The 18,448-nt window shown below is 44.2% G+C and overlaps 1 protein-coding gene across 13 annotated transcripts in view; it reads right to left on the bottom strand.

Annotated features, from left to right (window-relative positions):
* PCDH11X (protocadherin 11 X-linked) overlaps positions 1–18,448 on the bottom strand; it is a 651,427-nt gene that overhangs the window by 484,847 nt on the left and 148,132 nt on the right. For 12 of the 13 annotated variants that reach the window (XM_053273694.1, XM_053273695.1, XM_053273693.1 and 9 more), the window contains one exon: positions 15,688–18,174. In XM_053273694.1, the coding sequence (XP_053129669.1) occupies positions 15,688–18,174 (2,487 nt within the window). Of the gene's footprint in view, positions 1–4,712; positions 7,709–15,687; positions 18,175–18,448 lie in introns of those variants that run through there. The other variant, XM_053273703.1, reaches the window with a different exon arrangement.

Raw genomic sequence — 18,448 nt, 5'->3', positions numbered from 1 at the left:
TGGATAGGCCTAACAACATTCATTGGGGTTCAATGCCATCAGTTTTGCCATCACTATTTCCATCAAGACCTGCTAAGATCAGCGAAACTCACTTCTAAGTAACGGTATTTCAGTCAGTAGGTTTTCCTCTTAGTACCAATGATACAATTATAGGGAGGCAGCCACCTTAACTTTTGCAATGATCCTCTTAGCTATTGTTTTAGGAGGACAACAATTGGTTGTGATTTGTCTAAAATGGTGGGAAGTCAGGGAATGGGGCTCATGGATTTAATTAAGGTCCCCACCTCCCCTCTGTAAATTCAAGCACAAGTTAATGTTTAAATATATTGGCCGAAATCCAACACAGGCATAAAAATATTTAATATTTAGATAGATTCTGGCTCTGTGTGTGCATGTGCAAGCATTTTGCAGCACAGAGTGAATATGATTTATGGACTCAAGAAAAGCAGTCTATCACAAAATTTATAAAGCTCAATCTCAAAAAAAAAAAATTAAGGGGATAAAATTTACAAGGAATAGGGTTTGGGTACTTATATCTGAAAACAAAATAAATACTTAAAGAGAACTTTGCATATATATATATGTAGATAGATAAATAGATAGATAGATATACCCATAAACGTATGTAGCATGGTTAGACAGAAAATATGTATTAACATGCATACATTACATCAGCTTAGATTTGGACACATCACCATAGAACTTTGGTGGTCCCTTGATGAATGAAACCCTGACTTAACAGAACTCTTCCAGATTCCAATAACACTCTTTGTCCTAACAGGGGACCTGCAGCTGGCTTTAGCAATACCTTCAGATTAGATGCATGTTTGACTTTCACTATTAGCCCACTTCAAATCCAGGTGAGCAATAAATCTGTTTTCATGTTTGGCAGAGCTGAGCTTTGGGAGACACATATCTGCAAATAATCCAAGCCTTAACGACAAGCAAAGAAGCAGCCAAGCAATATGAGACACAGCTATCTCCAGCTTGTGCTATGAGGGAGTTAGGACAATGGCAAAATTCAGAAAAAACAAAAGGAGCATGACTACTGTGGGTGGATGCGGGCATCAAGAGGGAAATGAGAACACTCTGCACACAACCATTGCACATAAAATATAGAGAGGAGAGCTGGACTGGTGGTTGCAAGCATGACTTGTCCCCTTAGCTAAGCAGGGTCCACCCTGGCTGCATAAGAAAGGGAGACTTGATGTGTGAGCACTGTAAGATATTCCCCTCAGGGGATGGAGCCACTCTGGGAAGAGCAGAAGGTTCCAAGTTCCCTCCTTGGCAGCATCTCCAAGATAGGGCTGGGAGAGATTCCTGCCTGCAACCTTGGAGAAGCCGCTGCCAGTCTGTGAAGACAATACTGAGCTAGAGGGACATATGGTCTGACTCAGTAGATGGCAGTTTCCTATGTACATGCATGGGGGCTGAGGACCATGACCACAAGTCCCATTTCTCGATTCAGCACAGGCACCCCTCAATTTTCTGATCAGTGTTCTCTCTATTTTTTTTCATCTGTGTGCAGAATGAGTTTTGTTCTGGGCAGCAGTATTAAGCACACCTGCATTCAGAGTGGGGCCTTCCTGATTCAACCTGAGTGGGATCTAAAATTAAATGAGCAGACATCGAAAAACCTGTGAGCATGCACATGCCATAAAGGGGACACTGGTTCTGATGGAACTTAGGGACGGTGTTGGTAAACTGCTTCGTGCTCAGGCTCACATTCATTGTCATAGATCGAGAGACTTTATTGAGGGCATTGGCCTGTTCACAAATTGCCATCAAGACAAGCACTTTTGGCCGCTGTGCTTGAGGCTGCCCATCCAAGATGTTCCCTTTGCCACAGCTGCTTCTGTGTATGAGGCCCAGCTGCTGTGCTTTGACAGCAAGAGGTAGAACCCCCAGTCTGTTCCCATCCCACATGCCGCCACTTGTCCACTCCCCTTCATTCCCTGTCTCACCTTTGCCCAGGAGGAGGAGGAGATGGAGATGGGCTACCCAGTTGACTCCCTTCCTTCAATGGGAAAGTGAGAAAGCAATAAGGAGGGGGGGGAGTGAGTGGGTGGCAAAGGTGAGATATTCCTGAATCTCCTCCATCCAATTCTGTGAGTGATACCAGCTTTGACAGAAGCAAATAAAATAAGATAAAATAAAATTGGGTACCCAGCCTTCAGGAACCAAACCCCCATTTATAAATTAATTCTGAGTGGAGACATTTGAACTTAAGATGCAGTTTTGTGTTGTAAGTCTGAGGACTCCCTGTATACTAAGCATACAGTCCCTATGCATGTACAGAGCCTACAGACACGGGGATTGTGAAGGCAGCCTAGTGAACATGGAGGGATCAGAAGCAGGACTTGCTGCTTTCATCTTGATCCTTCCCGTGCACATTTCCTATACAAAAATGTCACAAGGAGTCTTCAGGGTCCACAGTATTGAAGAGCAATTACCACATTATATTGTATACATTTGCAATCTGTATATCATGTACACAGATTGTTGATCTATATGCACATACAGTAATTCACACATTATGTTCAGTACACACACAGCAGTACACACAAGCTGAACCCTAGATTAGAGGGCCCAGTCTCTGCGCTTACCTGTTCAATGAATGCCATGTTCCGTCATTCACATGAAGACATGTACACATATAATGGACACTCCTATGTACATACAACATGTATGAACAAGCTACGTATTTCCCCTGTAATAGTGATAGGTGGAGTTCTTGAAGATTAGAATTAACAGATGGGAATGGGTGTGATGCTTCTCTTCTCCCACTCTTCTCCCACAGTTTTCCCAAGAAGCTAGTAGGGCACGAAGGAAGCATAGCCTTTACAAAACATAAGTAGCAGTCTGTTTAATCTTGTATGTACCCCACCCCATACATAGAGGCCCAGAATCAGTCCTCTGAATTTCCAGCTAAAGGATCTCAGGGTGTGCATGAATCAAATTATTTTATTCAATTTGAGGTTGAATCAAATTGCAGAACCATCACATTGAGAACAGCCAGCTTGGCTGGCTGCCTCGATGAATCACCCAAATCGATTCAAGTGATCTGAGCGCCATTTTGAGGGAGGCCTCAAAATGGCACTTTTTGATGGTCTACTTGTTTTTCAAGATGAGCTGGTCTACCGATTGGGATTGGCAGGTAGACCAATCCTCCGCTCCGGACCTAGCGCGTCAGCCAACACATTTACCCACCCTTCTCTTCTGTGTCGTTTCTGCTCCAACTATCTTCTTGTGGCTGCCATGGGTCCCCTGAATGTGCCATTTGATGTCTAGAGTGATTTTCAGTGAAGAGGAGGCTTAGAAAGATTCCCGCCTGCACCCTTGGAGAAGCTGCTGCCAGTCTGTGTACACAATACTGAGCGAGATGGACCAAGGGTCTGACTCAGTATACGGCAGCTTCCTGTGTTCCTATGACTCACCAGTGCCACACAGGATGCTGGCTGCAGTGCTGCCGCCGTGGTTTGCAGTGCCGGCCTGGTGCACTACTGCTGGTAACTAAAAGCTTTGATGACTTTGATGTTAAAAGGTATTTTTAAGAGAGCTTTAATTAATTTAACTTAAAGGTACCTGTAAGTGCTTGGATTAATTTAATGTTAAAGGTACCTCCTGCCACCCCCCAGCGGTGCCCTCTCACTTTCTTTAAAAGCCAGAACACTTGGAAGATTCCAAACAGAATGGGCTTGGTCCATTCCAACCTCTGAACAGGAGGTGATCTATTTAGAGGTGTTCTTGTTCTGAGCTCGGAACACTCAGAAGTGCCCATCCTGAGCTCAGAACGTCCCATCTTGGACCATTCTGCACACCTCTATCATGCACTGTGGGGCTAACTGGGTCCCTGTTAATCAGGGACCCGCCATCTTCTCCTTGCCCCACCATGACCACTGCTCAGAGGAGGGAAATGAGGTAAAACCAATGACTGATGGCAAGTGATGTCAGTTAGAAGTGGGCAAGTGATGTCAAGTGGAAGTGAGAGCAAGACCTGGGAATGTAAATAAATGTGGGAAGGGGGCATTTCTGCAATGAGTAATGGATGCAAGGGTTAGAAAAAAAGAAGTGCGTTTTGGAGCAATCCCAATATGGCGCCACTGTTGCTGAGAGGGGGGACTAAACTGACTCTTGTCCATCCAGGATACCTCTGCTGGCCTGCTCCTGGCAGCTATCTTGTGTGCCTCCCTCCTGGTTCCTGGGGCCTGGCCCGTTGCTATCCTGGGTTGCTTATCGTAACCATGCCCTGAAACCACTGGCACTGCAGTGCTTGCTCTAGCTTCCCATGTGGCCTGCAACCTCTGAGCCTGCCCATATATCCTCTGACTCTGGTCACTCGCAGTCTCACTGGTCCCCAGGACCTGCCCTTGCAGAACTCTGGACTGAGCACCTGGCACTTTGCGGGGGAGCAAGTCAGAAGCCAAGCCGGTGCCTTGAGTCAGAGGACTAAAGAACTCGGGGGGTTTTCTTTTTCTTTTTAAGAATACAACATTCTCACTATCATCAAGAATTCTTATAATCTGAATGGTATGATCAATGCTGCAAAATGGAGGGAAACGGAACAGAGGCAGATTTTGGAAGAATTATTATTTCCTGGAAGATATTGGGGTGGGGTCAGGGGTGGGGAGAGCTTTGTAAGAAACTGAATCCACCCCCACCTCCATAGTCTTATGTCCCAATATGTTACACAATATGGTAAAATTACAATACACCATTATAAATATGATTTATTATACTTTACAGATCAGAGAGCCAAATAAGCATTTTCTTTCAAAAGAGCCTGATAGCAAACATGTGAAGGAAACTTGAGGTAAGAGTCCTTGTTGGCAATCTGCAGTTTGACAGGTGAGAAAGTGAGATCACAGTGAGCCTGCTTAAAGTATGGTTACATCAGAAATACAACAGCATGTGAGATTTCCAATTTTGTAGCCTAGTTAATGGATCCTCAATAGTTTTAAAACTTTCAATTACATTTTAAGCATACCAAGTAGAAGTTGTTGCTTTGAACAAAGACAGTTTGCCCCCCTCTGGTGGTACTGCATTTACCTGTATCCAAGACTAGTTTTTCCCCCAAGTTCTTTGGTGTTAGAAATCAGGAGGTTATCTTCCTTTTGAGTAAATATAGGTATTAACCTCTATTTCTTAAGGGGCTCGTCTTACATTCAGAGCAGTCTTGGATTTGGGTAAATACAGTACGTTCAGGAGCACCAGTGTGTACAGGGAACTCCCATGTCCATTGGGGCTTTCCTGTTCTTTTTGCTGGAGGGAGCTCTTTCACATTTTGCAATGGGCATAATCCAGCCAAACACTTTAATGCCCCATTCGTGTGGCTAGAATAAAATTAAATAACGTTATTCGCTTATCCCTTTGCAATCCATGTGACTAAGAAGTGAGAAATGGGAAGCTGGCTAAATGGACCATTGGTCAAATCCAGGCGGGCTCCCCTTATGCTCTTAAGTGCTGGACTGTGGCAGGATTGAACCCAAAAGTGGTAGGAAAGAAACATGCTCATGACTTGTGTTTGGTTTTCACTGCATGCTGCCTCATTAGCAGGAATGTCTGAAAGGACGGGGGGGAGCAGGGGCTGGAGGACAGTCACCCAGAGCCCCATACTTAACACAACAGACACTCTTCTAATTCCAGCAGGATGGGAGCAATATGGATTCATCATGTGGGCCCCTGCAAACTATTTTCACCCTGGGCTCCATACAAGCTCGAGGCAGCCCAGCTCATCAGAAATATCAATACGGCCTCCAGACGAATATATAGGGATCCAGATGAGCATGGAGATTATGCATCTCTCTTTTGAATGAGAAAACATGTGACAAAAATCAGTGGAAGAACATGCCGCTTGCCCATCTGCTTTCCTGACACATATCCCACAGTCTGCAAGAGAGCTGTGTGTGTCCAGGCACACAACAAACTCTACATTGGGGCAAATTCCTCTGCCCACCCACCCAGCCGCCTCAGCTTAATATAAGCCTTCACACAATTAGAAACACAAATCAAAGTTTCTTTATACTACTGTTTCATCATCAAAGTATTGAGCACAGCCCCATAGGAATATTGCCGTATACTGCTCATCAAAAAGGATGGAGGCATTCCGGTGCTCTTGAGAAACCCTCTCACACTTCGCAAAGGGGTAATGCACAGAGAAACTTCCATGTGGACAGTACCTACTGAATTCCACTAAATGCTAATACTGTTACATGGTGTACATTCTTTTAAACGTCTTATTATGCAAAAGATGATACATTGAAGCATGTTAATGCAACTGCAGTAGACATAATACATGTTTTAAATACATGGTAAGTAACAAAGAAGAATGAACACATTACAGCTTATGTTAACAGAAGATCAATTTGTGATATTGCCAAGATGTCTAAAAAGGCGGCCAATTCAATGCCAGGGAACAACATTTTAATTTCCTCTAGATATAGTCAAGGCTCTGATATTTATTTGTCCATTTATCATACTTAATGCAAGGCATTTTGTAGAAGAATTCTTTTTTTGGGGGGGGGATATTATGCAAAATGTGCCTGTGTAGACCTTCATAAAAATACTAGCTAGCATCATATAAAGTAATAGTTCTTTGAAAAGCTTAAGAAAATGTTTGCAAGAAACTAAAAGTGAGGTCTCCTACTGGAACATATATATGATATGAAAGCAGGAGCCAGATTCTCTTTGGGCTTGATTCAGACACTTACTGGGCTAGAGATCCTATTCTCTCATGGAGAAACAGGTGTGCACCTCTTCACTCCCCTGTGCAAATAATGTGAGGTGCATGCTCCATGCAGAAATCTGTACGTATGCACATGCATACGTATGCACGCTTAGTTTGCATGATCCCTCCTCTTTTCTTGACGGGGAAGAATCGTGTGAGCTAGAGGTTAGAGCTACACCCAGAACCTGCTTTGTGTGTAGAATAGGAGTGGGAGAGACGATGGGTGTGATCACTCCCCCGCCAGATTTCCAGCCCAGTGTGTGTCAGAGCTGTGCCATACTGACACTTGCAGATCCACAAACCACTGCAAATGGCCCACATCCAGCTATCCTTCATTCCAGCAACACTGCCCAATGGGAAGAAATAAAAATAACCACCACAATTTCTCATTGTGTCCCGCTGTGGAGCACACCAGATGATACATTATACTGAGAGATGCAGGGAGTATAAAGACTGTCACATTTGACTTAAAAAATGTATATGCATAAAAGTTATTGCTCCTTTTTTAGTATGTGTAGGGGATGGGAGTTGGGACCACAGATATCGGAACATGAATAAATAAGGGCATGAGTCCATGGAGGACAAAGTGGTGACAAGCAACTTAAGAGAATTAAAGGTTTTATCTCATAGTTACCACCAATCCCACGGAGTGATGGTTAATATCACTTCTTTGTCTTAGCAAAACTACATTATAGAACAGCAATAGCACAATGTACTAGAGTCTCTCTTTGTCTTTTTTTCCTTCTTTCCTTTCCTTAAAAAAAAAATGTTCTCGCCCTGAATACCTTTCAGTAGGGCAGCTTGAACAGTTCAGCGCCACTTCGAAAACCCCTCTGGAGATCAGACGATAAAATTCTTCGGCAATCAGGGAGAGAAGACAAAGGGCTTTCTCGTGCTATTCCCATATTTTCCAATGTTTGCTGGCTTAACATCATTGTGTACGACTTCAGTACTTAACAGCTGATGCGAAGACGTTCAGAGCTGGCAAACAGAGAAACAGCATGAGAAAAGCCCTTGCCTTCACCACCAACACATCTCCCACACTACTTTAATAGTTGGCCTGCCAAATATCACTTAGGTTAATAGGCAAAAGGGAGGGGGAAGCTTTACATATTAAGGGAACAGGAATTTGGATGGAAGCAGAATTCAGATTTAAGAGGAAGTGTGAATATAGCAAATGTTGTGTTTACATTCCCCTCAACACAGTAAGATCCCCAAGCTGCCCTACGAAAGAGACCGGTACATCACCAAGTATATCTGCACCACAGACTTACAGTTGTTCAGTGGTCATTCTCTCTCCCAAAGAACTGGGAACTGTAGTTTGGTAGGTTTACAAGCAGTGTTCCCTCTAATAGGGATTCCCAGATGTTGTTGACTACAACTCCCATAATCCCCAAGCAAAAGCCATTGCAGCTGGGGATTCTGGGAGTTGTAGTCAACAACATCTGGGAATCCCTGTTCCCAGAGGGAACACAGTTTGCAAGGGATTCTTCTTGGCCACTTCTCGGCCTTTTGGCTAAGATCAAGTGTAGAATTCTCAACACCCTTATCAAACTACAGTTCCAAGGAATGTTTGGGAGATGCGATGACTCATTTAAAAACTGACTTAGGTTTGCAGTGCATACAGAGCCTGAGAGGAAATACAGTCCCCACATTAATGTAACTTATCTCACTAGATGAGGTATGGTAAGCTTAGGTCTTTCTATGACACATGCTTAATATTCAATTGTATATCTCAAACAATTCAGACCATTCTGAATAAATAAGTAGGTTTTAGAGTTCTTATCTGTATTTTAAACTGTTTTAATTATGTTAATGTTTTAATAATTGTGTTTTTAGACTGTGGATCACCCAGGGACTTGCATATGGGGTGGAATAAAAAGATGCTTGTTAAATAAGCAAGCAAGCAAGTGAATAGAATAGAATAGAATAGAATAGAATAGAATAGAATAGAATAGAATAGAACATGCACCTAAGGGACCCCTCTCCAGTTTCCCCTCAACCAACTTTACTGGAATGATCTGCAGCCAAGGGGATGGGCAAGGAAATGTTATACAGGCAACAACTATCTCACCCCACAAAGACAAAACCAATGTATTACCATCATTTTACAAATTGCTTTAGACTGCTGATATCAGTAAGCAAATGCTAAGAGTATTGTGCAAAAACAAGCTTGGGAGAGACAGGGTGAGGGAGGAGAGGAGACTGAAACAAAACAGAGGCATCAGCATAAAAACTCCCTCCGGTTATTGCAGCTTAATATCCTGGCCACACTACAAAATGGCAATAGCAAAGAATGGTCAAAATTAGGTATGCACAAAAGCAGTTCCAGACAAAAGGAATATAGATTAGCAACATAAATGAACACCCCTAGAAGCAAAACTCAAAAGCCTATATTTCAGCCCTGCATTTATAGCAAGCACAGTATCCTGTGTGTATGGTTGTAGTTTCCTAAAGACCGTCCAGTGCAAACTTAACAGAGATGAATATCCTGTATACACCATTTACAAAGTGAAGGCCCTGTGAGCCCTGTCATCAGTGAGTGGACAAAGGCCAAGAGAGCCGTTGACCGCATGCTTGGAACATGGGCCAAGGAGCCGGTTGGAACTGGGTTCCCTATGGCTGTCCGTAGCTGTATCATCTGTTAGAGGTAACAGCTCATACAGGCACATGATTCCTTATACTACCCCTCACCTCTGATAATGAGCTTCAAAGCCAGTGGCTAGCAGCCCGACTAACAGAGCATCTGTGTCAGGAGCCCTGAAGGACCTCTCCCAGTCCTCCTATGCATGGGCTGTTGCACAGGTAGGCTAATACTGCCAAGCACTGCTCACACTCCAGAAGCACTCTGTGAAAGTGGGAACACATGGCTCACCATCAACAATGGGCTTCTGATCTTGTAAAGAGCTTCCAGAGCCAGAGAAGCACTTGGGAGTTGGTCCTCTGGGGTACCTAGTAGGACTGTGGGAGTTGCATGGTGATCCCAACACATCCCCACAGACCCTCTATGCATGCACTAGTTAGATGTCACAGTGTCAGGGGGTCAGTCTCAACTGGCAGCTCTCTATGGCTCACTTTTGATCCCCAAGACCACCTCTTTACCCACAGCCTTTGTATGGTGATGGTGAAGTGACTCGGTGGACTTGGGGCCCACAGAGTTATGAAGCAGACAACGAGGACAGTTTGATGAAGGCTACCTGAAACCAGCTCTGAAAAGCTTGCCTGGCTACAATCGACTGTGACTTTCAGAAACTAGAACACTCAAGCAGCAAGCTTCCATATGTGAACTGGGCTGTAGATTCTTGACCTCAACGGGACTGCATCCTGTTACCAGATACTTAAACGTGACCTCAAACCAGCAGTCACATACATCAACGGGAACAAAAATCTAGCGAATGTCTATCAAAACTCATCTAACTTCCCTCAGACTTCTTATTCTTGGCGTTGTCTGCCCAGAATCTCCTCATCAGAGATGGGCACTATCTAAAATACATGTATTTTAAAATATGTATTTTCAATACTTTTGTATTTTGTATCTAAAATACATTTTTCAGGTATTTTGTATTTTTGAAATACATTGCCAAAACCAAAATACATCAGCCAATCATTGCTTTGGTTTATTGGTTTGTTTTTGCTTCAGGAGCTGCCTTTTTATTGCAAGCAAGCAGCCCATTCGCAGCAGCAAGCTCATATGCTCAAGTTCATCAGTCAGTTGAACAACCAGTCAGTCCTGTGTTGTCTTTGTAGCAACAGCAAGCAAGTTCTTAGGAGACATGCCCTTTCACTCCAGGATTTTCTGAGTAGAAGTAGTATAACCAGGAAAAAAGCAAGTGCTAACTGGCTTGACCAGGCTAATGTCTTTCAATGATCAGGGAACACACACATTGGAATGCAAACCCCACCCCCACCCCCTTGGAAGGTGGGAGGGTTTGCAGACATGTGGACTAATTGAGATTTGCTTACACATTGTCCTTCTCTGGTCTACAGTACAGTACAGTAATCTGCAAAGCACAGTAAGGAGGGCAAGAGGTAAATAATTATTGTATCTTAAAAAAAAACTCTTAGCAAACACTTTGGGCTGGTTCCCAGCCATCACCTACCCTGTTTGTTAGGTATTCGGGGGATGGGGGGAGGCTTGTCCACCCTGGGTACTGTATTCTTTTGTAGGGTTATGGTGGGGGAGAGAGTGGGAGATTTTCAGTTGCTTCCTAATTGCAAAGAGGTGAGAGAAACGGAGAGTCCGTATGTTTGTGTGGCTGGGAAAAGGTCCTATGTTTCCTGTGTGTAGGGTCCAGTGCCCATCCAGTCCAGCATCCTGTTGCACACCTCTGAGAAGCCTACAGGCCAGAGCTGAGGGCAATCCCTCTCTCTTGCTGTTGCTCCCTTGCAACTGGTATTTGGAGGCATCTTGTCTCTGACGTGTCTAGAACTGGCTACATACAGCCTTGTAGGAATAAGAGAAATTCTTCTGTCTGTCATGCTAGATTGCTGAAGATACTTTGCTGTGCGTTTTGCATGTTCGTTTTATGGGAAGTGTTTGGGGATCTGATCCTGTGTATGTTTTGTACTTTGTTGTGCTATTCCTAGTATGCACCATAGGCTACATGATGAGTTAAGAGTCTAGTATTCCCCCAAACTCACTGGTGATGTTTAAGCCACCCTGACCTTGTGGATGTTGTGTGTTGTCTCTTTCTGTCACAGGGGGATGTGACAGAAAGGGCCTTTGGCTTAAATACACATTCCAGTTTCATGTCAGAACGTCCCTCCATTCCAAAAGCCAATTTTGGCCTTTTATGGATGTATTGTCTCTCACTAGTTTGTCAGGAATTGTCCTATTGTTTGGAAAACTCTATCTTGAGGGAGAAACATTAGGTTTTTGATTGATTTTCCTAAAATATTCCTTTGAAAATGGGGTGAGGTTGTTAGGAATGGAGAAACAGGGAATTTCCTTTCTTCCAGGCATTGTATTTTGTATTTTAAGATGTATTTTAAAATACAATTGTGTATATTATATTTTTATGGGTTGTTTACCAAGTATTTTTTATAAAAAATACATTTTCTTAGCTATTTTGTATCTTGTATATAAAATACTATTTCTGAGTATTTTGCCCATCTTAGCCCTCATTTATTTATTTGTTTGTTTATTTAGCATATTTTTTTAATACTGCCCAAAACACAAGTTCTCTGGGTGGTTTACCAGACAATAAAAAGATTAACATATTTCAACAATTAAAATTTAAAAGGTTAAAACTTTTTAATTAATTTAAAAATTTGCTTCGAATTTCACTGAAGTCAGCATTCAAGCATAGCTCCAGAGGCAACCCAAGCTCAAATCTTTGATCAACTATGAAGCAGACAATCCCAGAGGGGAGATGGGTAGTATCCATCAGTCAGCAGTAAGTGCTGGACCCACATCAGACTCCAGGCTACAACAGTTTGTTCATCAGTGAGCGGACACAGGGCATGAGAGCAGTGACCACACGCTGGGCACATGAGACAAGAAGCTGGTTGGAAGAGGATTCCTTATGGCTGTCAGTAGCTGCATCAGCTTTTAGAGGTAACAGCTCATATAGGCTCAGGGAAGCTTTTGTACACATGGCTTTTCCAACAGAAGGCAGAAGAATCACACATAAGTACACAACATGTTGGTATACTAGAGAGAGATGTGAATGCAAAAAGAGAGCTGGACGCAAATTCAAAGCCCTATAGGCTCTCTTTTTATGTTACATCGGTCTTCAGCCTCATGGCTGAACTGGATCTGAGTGATCTCCAGAGGCCATCCCATATCTAAGATTAACGAAAAGGTTTCTAAGACTGAATATGACCATTAATTGCTTGCTTCTTCACAATCTGTCACATATTAAGCTATAATGCATTATAAAGGGAAATGTAATGATCTACTTTAGGATGTCTTGGAATACAATTGAACATATTAGTTTACTGTGCAATGGCTTAATTAATTGCAATTGCAATTATTGCCTGTTTCAGATGCCCATACACAAATACACACAGACACACACACTGTGTATTGTATACAGTACTCGCATATTTTCAAACTATAGGCTGGAATTATATAACTGACTGCTCCTCCAATTTAAAACAAAAATATAAGCCTCATTTCTGAGCTAGAACCTTTCCCCTATGCCAGGCTTTCCTGCTTTGCAGATCAAAATGGGACCATCTAATTGACCATTTCAAGATTCTGCTACCTCATTCTTGTACATCAGTAGCCTAGACCCACATTATGCAGAATGTGTGTCACATTCTGGACTGGACGCCAGACTGTATGTTGGGGAGAGTAATGTTTTGGAATACTTGTCCATGTAACAGTCCCTGCATGCATGTGACTAGTACAGTAATCTTCAGTGTTTTCCCAAGAGGGGCCCCTTTGGCAAAAACAAACCAACCTTCAGTGTGAGAGCCATTTCCCACTGTGTAGACCTCTGCACAGGACTGCACTGTTCTCAAGGCTGGACGGGCCCTTTAAGACAGCCCTCTTTGAAGCCTTTTAGGAAGAAAGCACTGGGAAAGCTACACTTCCCAGCACTCCAACTACACCTTCTGAGAGGGGCTCAAGAGGGCTTCGTTCCCCTTAGAGCAGCATCGCCCCCCAGCCCAGCCCCGCTTCTGGGCGGAGCCTAGCCCTGCACAGTGGGAATGGTCGTCTCCACATGGTGCCAGGCAATCTGTGCAGATAATTCCGTTTGGGCCCCAAACTTCACACAGGCCCACTACACAATGAGTCAAGGAACTGCACTTAGGGTTGATGGGAACCACCACGAGCTCACCATGAGCTCCTCATATCAAATAGATGGCTATGCATAACCCTGGTGTGCCCATTAACTACATGCAGCAGCTTCTTCACCTAGAGGACTTTAAAAAAAAAAATCTGGCCACTGCCTGTAGTCTCAAGTAGTACACTCCAGAATTCTTCGACCTCGGCTTGCCATCTAATCCTCTGCAACGTGCAGAACCGCTCTTAGCGAAGGACCACAGTGATGGAACCAGCCCATCTCCTGCAGTCCCATCAAATATAGGTGGCCCTCGTTATCCGTGTGGGTCCTGTTCTCAGCTAGAACCACAGATAGTGAGATTTTAACCCTATGGGGTTAGGTTCCTGGAGGTCAAGAAAGCCTTAAAAAGTGGAGAAGAGGCAGGAATGAGAGAAATGATGCACCATACTCCAGCTCCCAGCAATGCCCCTGCCCCCAATTTCGCTGATTTTCTGCAAAAAATTGCAGGGAATTTTTAAGAAGAGCCACAAAATGGCTCCATTCAGCAACATGGTGGCTGGAAATGACCCCGGGAGTCATTCCTGGCCACCCAGGGGCTGCGGTTAAGTGGATTTTTACTATTTCCCCCCCACTACCGCATATAACAAGTTTGGGTCTCCATTGCCCGACCGTGGATATGCGAAACCGCGAGTGCCAGGATGGTGGATAACGAGGGCCACCTGTATACTTCAAGCCTCAACTGATCTGAATGAGCCCCCCCGTTTCCTTCAATAAGTAGTAGGACAAATTTGCCCTCTGCAGCCCAGGTCAATCCCTTGAGTCGGCTCAACAGTGCTCTGAAGAGGGGGATGACATTATTAGCATTCATTGGAAACATTATTAGCTTGCTCTGCACCACACAATGGCCGACTTAAGAAAATCAGTTTAAAGTAGCAAATTTTACTTAATATCTCTGTCTGTGTCACACATTACAGGGATTATAGCTAGTATCTACACTGAGTTTTAGGCAAAGCAAGTGAGAACAGCGCAACCATACTTCAACACTTATAAAGGTGCAGTAGAGGTTAAACTAGTCATGATTTTAGGCTTCTTGCATCTTAACTATGTTGCCAATGAGTCTGGGAGGAGGCAAATCAGATGAACGGACTTATTTCTCAGCTGAGACAAATCATCTCAGCTCAATGGAATACAATATGCATTTACTCCCATGGAGGCAAATGGTCTTCCTGTTCACTGCTGTAACAAGTGCTGTTTGCTTCTTTAAAAAATTCTTTATGCCTAGCTCTTTTTAGACACAGGTGAATTGCCACTGAAATCAAATGCATCTCACTGCTAATATTGCCTTCTTACATTCACAACAATACAGCTTTTCAGAAACGCAATTTAACTTAGCGGTCTGCTCCTCCCCGGCTATCTTAAGCAACATAAAAGCAAAATATTACCTAATCATTGCACTTTACCCACCTCGCATATACATCTGAGTTTCCCTTTAGCCACTGCCCACGTGTGCTAGAGTGCATGCTTTATGGGAGGCAGAGTCTCTAGCGCATTTGCCCACGAAGGCTGGACAGTATTTGTGATGCCTCCAGTATTCCCCCCCCCATTAACTTTAGTGCTCTTTTATGCTGCTGGTTGTGTCAGAAGAGTCGAGCTTGGAGGAACCTAGCTAGCAGGGGGCATTTCCAGTCTGGAAAATGGCACAGGGGAAGACTCTTGCCTGCTTCTGAGAGACCTTGAAGTAGTGCTTCGACCCAATGAAGTCTGCAATTCCAGACTCCATTAGCATTAAGAACCACTTATCAGATCCTGCAAAGCTTTATTGCTTTGCACCTGGCCTAGATTACTTAGATTCCCAAGCATGCAATGTGAGGGCGGACAGGCCCGTAACCTCTCTTTGTTCTGCAGATCTGCTTTAAGGCAAAATGCTGCACGAAGCGAGAAGAGCCACACTGCCATCTGCAGACAGGAATCACCCCCTCAGATGCTCCTTCCGCAATCAAAATTTCCCTGTAGCCAAGAGTCCATTCATTTTCATTTTCTTCCTTTTAGTATTGATGAATCGCAAACTGTTTACTTCTCAGTGCTCCAGTCAAGCGTGAACATTCAGGTTAAAAAACAAATCTAAAGACTAAAAGCAAACGAAATAAAATGAAGGAGGCAGAGCAGGAGGGAGGGAGGGAGGGGGGAGGGGAGCAGAGAGGTTCAAAAAGCCACTCGTGGCATTACCTGTCTGGTGTGGATCGAGCCTGGAGTCTTGAACCCTCCTTGACAGCTGCATTCAGAGACACTATAAGGGTCCGAGCTGCTGGAGGAACACTTGGAGAGGGAATCGCAGCCCACCACAAAGGTGTTATCCAGAGGCAGTTCCTGGATGACATGGTGCTTCTTCGGGGGCACTGGAGTCTCAGGTTTTATCTGAAAGGTGGGCTGCGGAGAGGCAGACTTGTAGTGCTTTGCTAAATCTGGGCTGTCAGGCTTAAAGGTGGTGGGTGTTGTGGCCCAGTTATATTTTCCCATAGTCTGTTCTTCTAGCTCCACCGGAATGTCCAAAGTACCATTGATGTGCTCGTGACCGGGATCGTCAGGCTTCGATTCTTCAATCGTCACAAAGTTGAGAAGAAGGCTTTTGGGCGAACGCTTCTTCTTTTTCTTCTTTTTCTTGATCTGGCGGTTTTCTTGGTTGGGGGAGACCCACTCACCACTCTGCTTGCTTTTCTGGACCACCTTGTGCCTAGGGGTTTGGCGGCATCGCACCAAGGCAGTCACGAAGATCACCAGGATGACCGTCATGGTGCCTGCAATGATAGCAATGATGATCTTGACATAGTCATTGGTCTGTGGGGTGATCTCACCATCCCCAACATTCTGGCCAATTGGAGTTTCCATGTTTCGGCGCACTAGCTCTTGGATATAGGATCCATTGGTAGCAGTTTCGTTCACAAACAAGTGCACGAGCGCTATAGTGTACAGAGACTCAGGCTGTCCCAAATCGTTGACTTTGATAACCAGCCTGTGCAACCCATGATCTGCTGATATGACTTTCTCTTTTAAGGTAACATTGCCTGTTAGCTGATCAATCATAAACAAGCCCCGTGAATTCCCACCAATAATGCTGTAGCGAAGCTCTGCATTCATCCCTGTATCATTGTCAATGGCAAACACCTTGGTCACTACAGAGCCTGGACTCGTGGACATTGGAACCAGGTCATAAGAGTAGTTAGATGAAGGGATGATGAACACTGGTCTGTTGTCATTCACGTCCACCACATTGATGGTCACCTTGGCAGTTGAGGAGCGTTGTAGCCTCCCTCCGTCCAAAGCTCTCACCTGAAAGGTGTAAGACCCTTGCTGCTCCCTGTCAAAGGTAATATTAGGCCTTATGACTCCAGTGAGAGGATCAATAATGAATTTATCTTTGCCATTTAATATAGACAAGGTCACTGCCGCATTCTCTCCAGAGTCTGCATCTGTTACAGTGATAAGCCCAACAGTGCCATACATGGGTAGGTTTTCTGGCACATAGAAGTTATACTCATTGTGTGTGAAAGCAGGGCTGTTGTCATTTTGGTCCAAGACTGAAACTGTCACAGTGGCATTCGTCTGCAAGGGTGGCATGCCATTATCTTTAGCCAGGACAGTGAATGAGTATCTGTCTTGTTTTTCCCTGTCCAGCTTTCTCACTGCTGTCAGAATGCCTGTACGGCGGTCCAGGTTGAAAATGGGGGGAGCATCCAGGCCCAGTGTGTAGCTGATCTCTGCATTGCGTCCACTGTCTGCATCTGTCGCACTGATCTTAGTCAACTGGGTGCCAGGTGCATTGTTTTCTGGGATTGAAAGTCCAATAATGGGTTGCGTGAACACTGGGGCATTGTCATTCTCATCCTTGATTTTGATGAGCAGCATTGCAGACTGGTTCAAGGGTGGTTTCCCCGAATCAGAAGCCACTATTTTAATGGCATATTCCCGCGTGGCCTCATAGTCCAGGAATGTGGCTGTCTCCAACAGAAACTGATTATCAAACACGGGCTTTAACCTGAAGGGCACATCATGGTCAGTGAAGCAGGTAACTTTGCCGTTGAGGTCAGCATCCTTATCCATTACTGTAATCAGGGCAATTTTAGTATTGAGTGGAGCTTTCTCCGACAAAAGCACAGTGCCATTCACTGGGTTGATAATGTATCGCGTGTCTATTGATGGAATGTTATCATTAATGTCTGTGACATTTACTGTCACCGTTGCTCTTGAAGGTGTTGAACTGCCGTCGCTTGCCAGGACTGTTAGCTTGTGAACTGGGGATTCCTCCCGGTCCAGCGGCTCCTTGATGGTGATGAGACCAGTGCTGTTATCTATGGCAAATAGCCTTTTGGCCAGACTGGAGATCTGGCTGCTGAAATAGAAGTGGATCTGGGCATTCGACCCCAAGTCAGCATCTGTGGCATGAAGCTGAGAAACGGAGGTGCCCACCGGGGCATTCTCGGGAACGCTGACCTCAATGTCATTCTCCTTGAAGACGGGGCGGTTGTCATTCACGTCGGTCACTGTTACTTGGAGGATGGCAGTACTGGATCTTGGAGGGTTTCCGCCATCTTCCACTTTAATTTTCATCACATAGGTGTCCTTCTGCTCCCTGTCAAGTATCTGTTGGACTATCAACTGAGGCCACTTGTCTCCTTCGGGTGTCTCAATTATATCAAGTCCAAATACATTTTGACCCTAGAAACCAGAAACAGAGAGGGAAATGTATTAATACAGAAAACTGTTAAGAATCGGATACACCCACGTGTCCTGGTCTTGTACGTGCAACCATTTATTATTAATCTAGGCATTGAAGTTTCAATAATACAGGGCTGGTTTTTTAAATTATTCTTTGTGATTCAAACAAAATCATAAGTCTTAAAATATGCCAGCTTTGAAGTAAATCCCAGTCAAACCAACAGGTCTTACTTTGGAATAAATTCACTTATGAGCAGTTTTAAAGTGTGATAAC

Source organism: Hemicordylus capensis, chromosome 11 (genome assembly GCF_027244095.1).
Source record: "Hemicordylus capensis ecotype Gifberg chromosome 11, rHemCap1.1.pri, whole genome shotgun sequence".
NCBI classification, from domain to species: domain Eukaryota; kingdom Metazoa; phylum Chordata; class Lepidosauria; order Squamata; family Cordylidae; genus Hemicordylus; species Hemicordylus capensis.
This window is presented reverse-complemented; position numbering and strand designations above follow the sequence as displayed.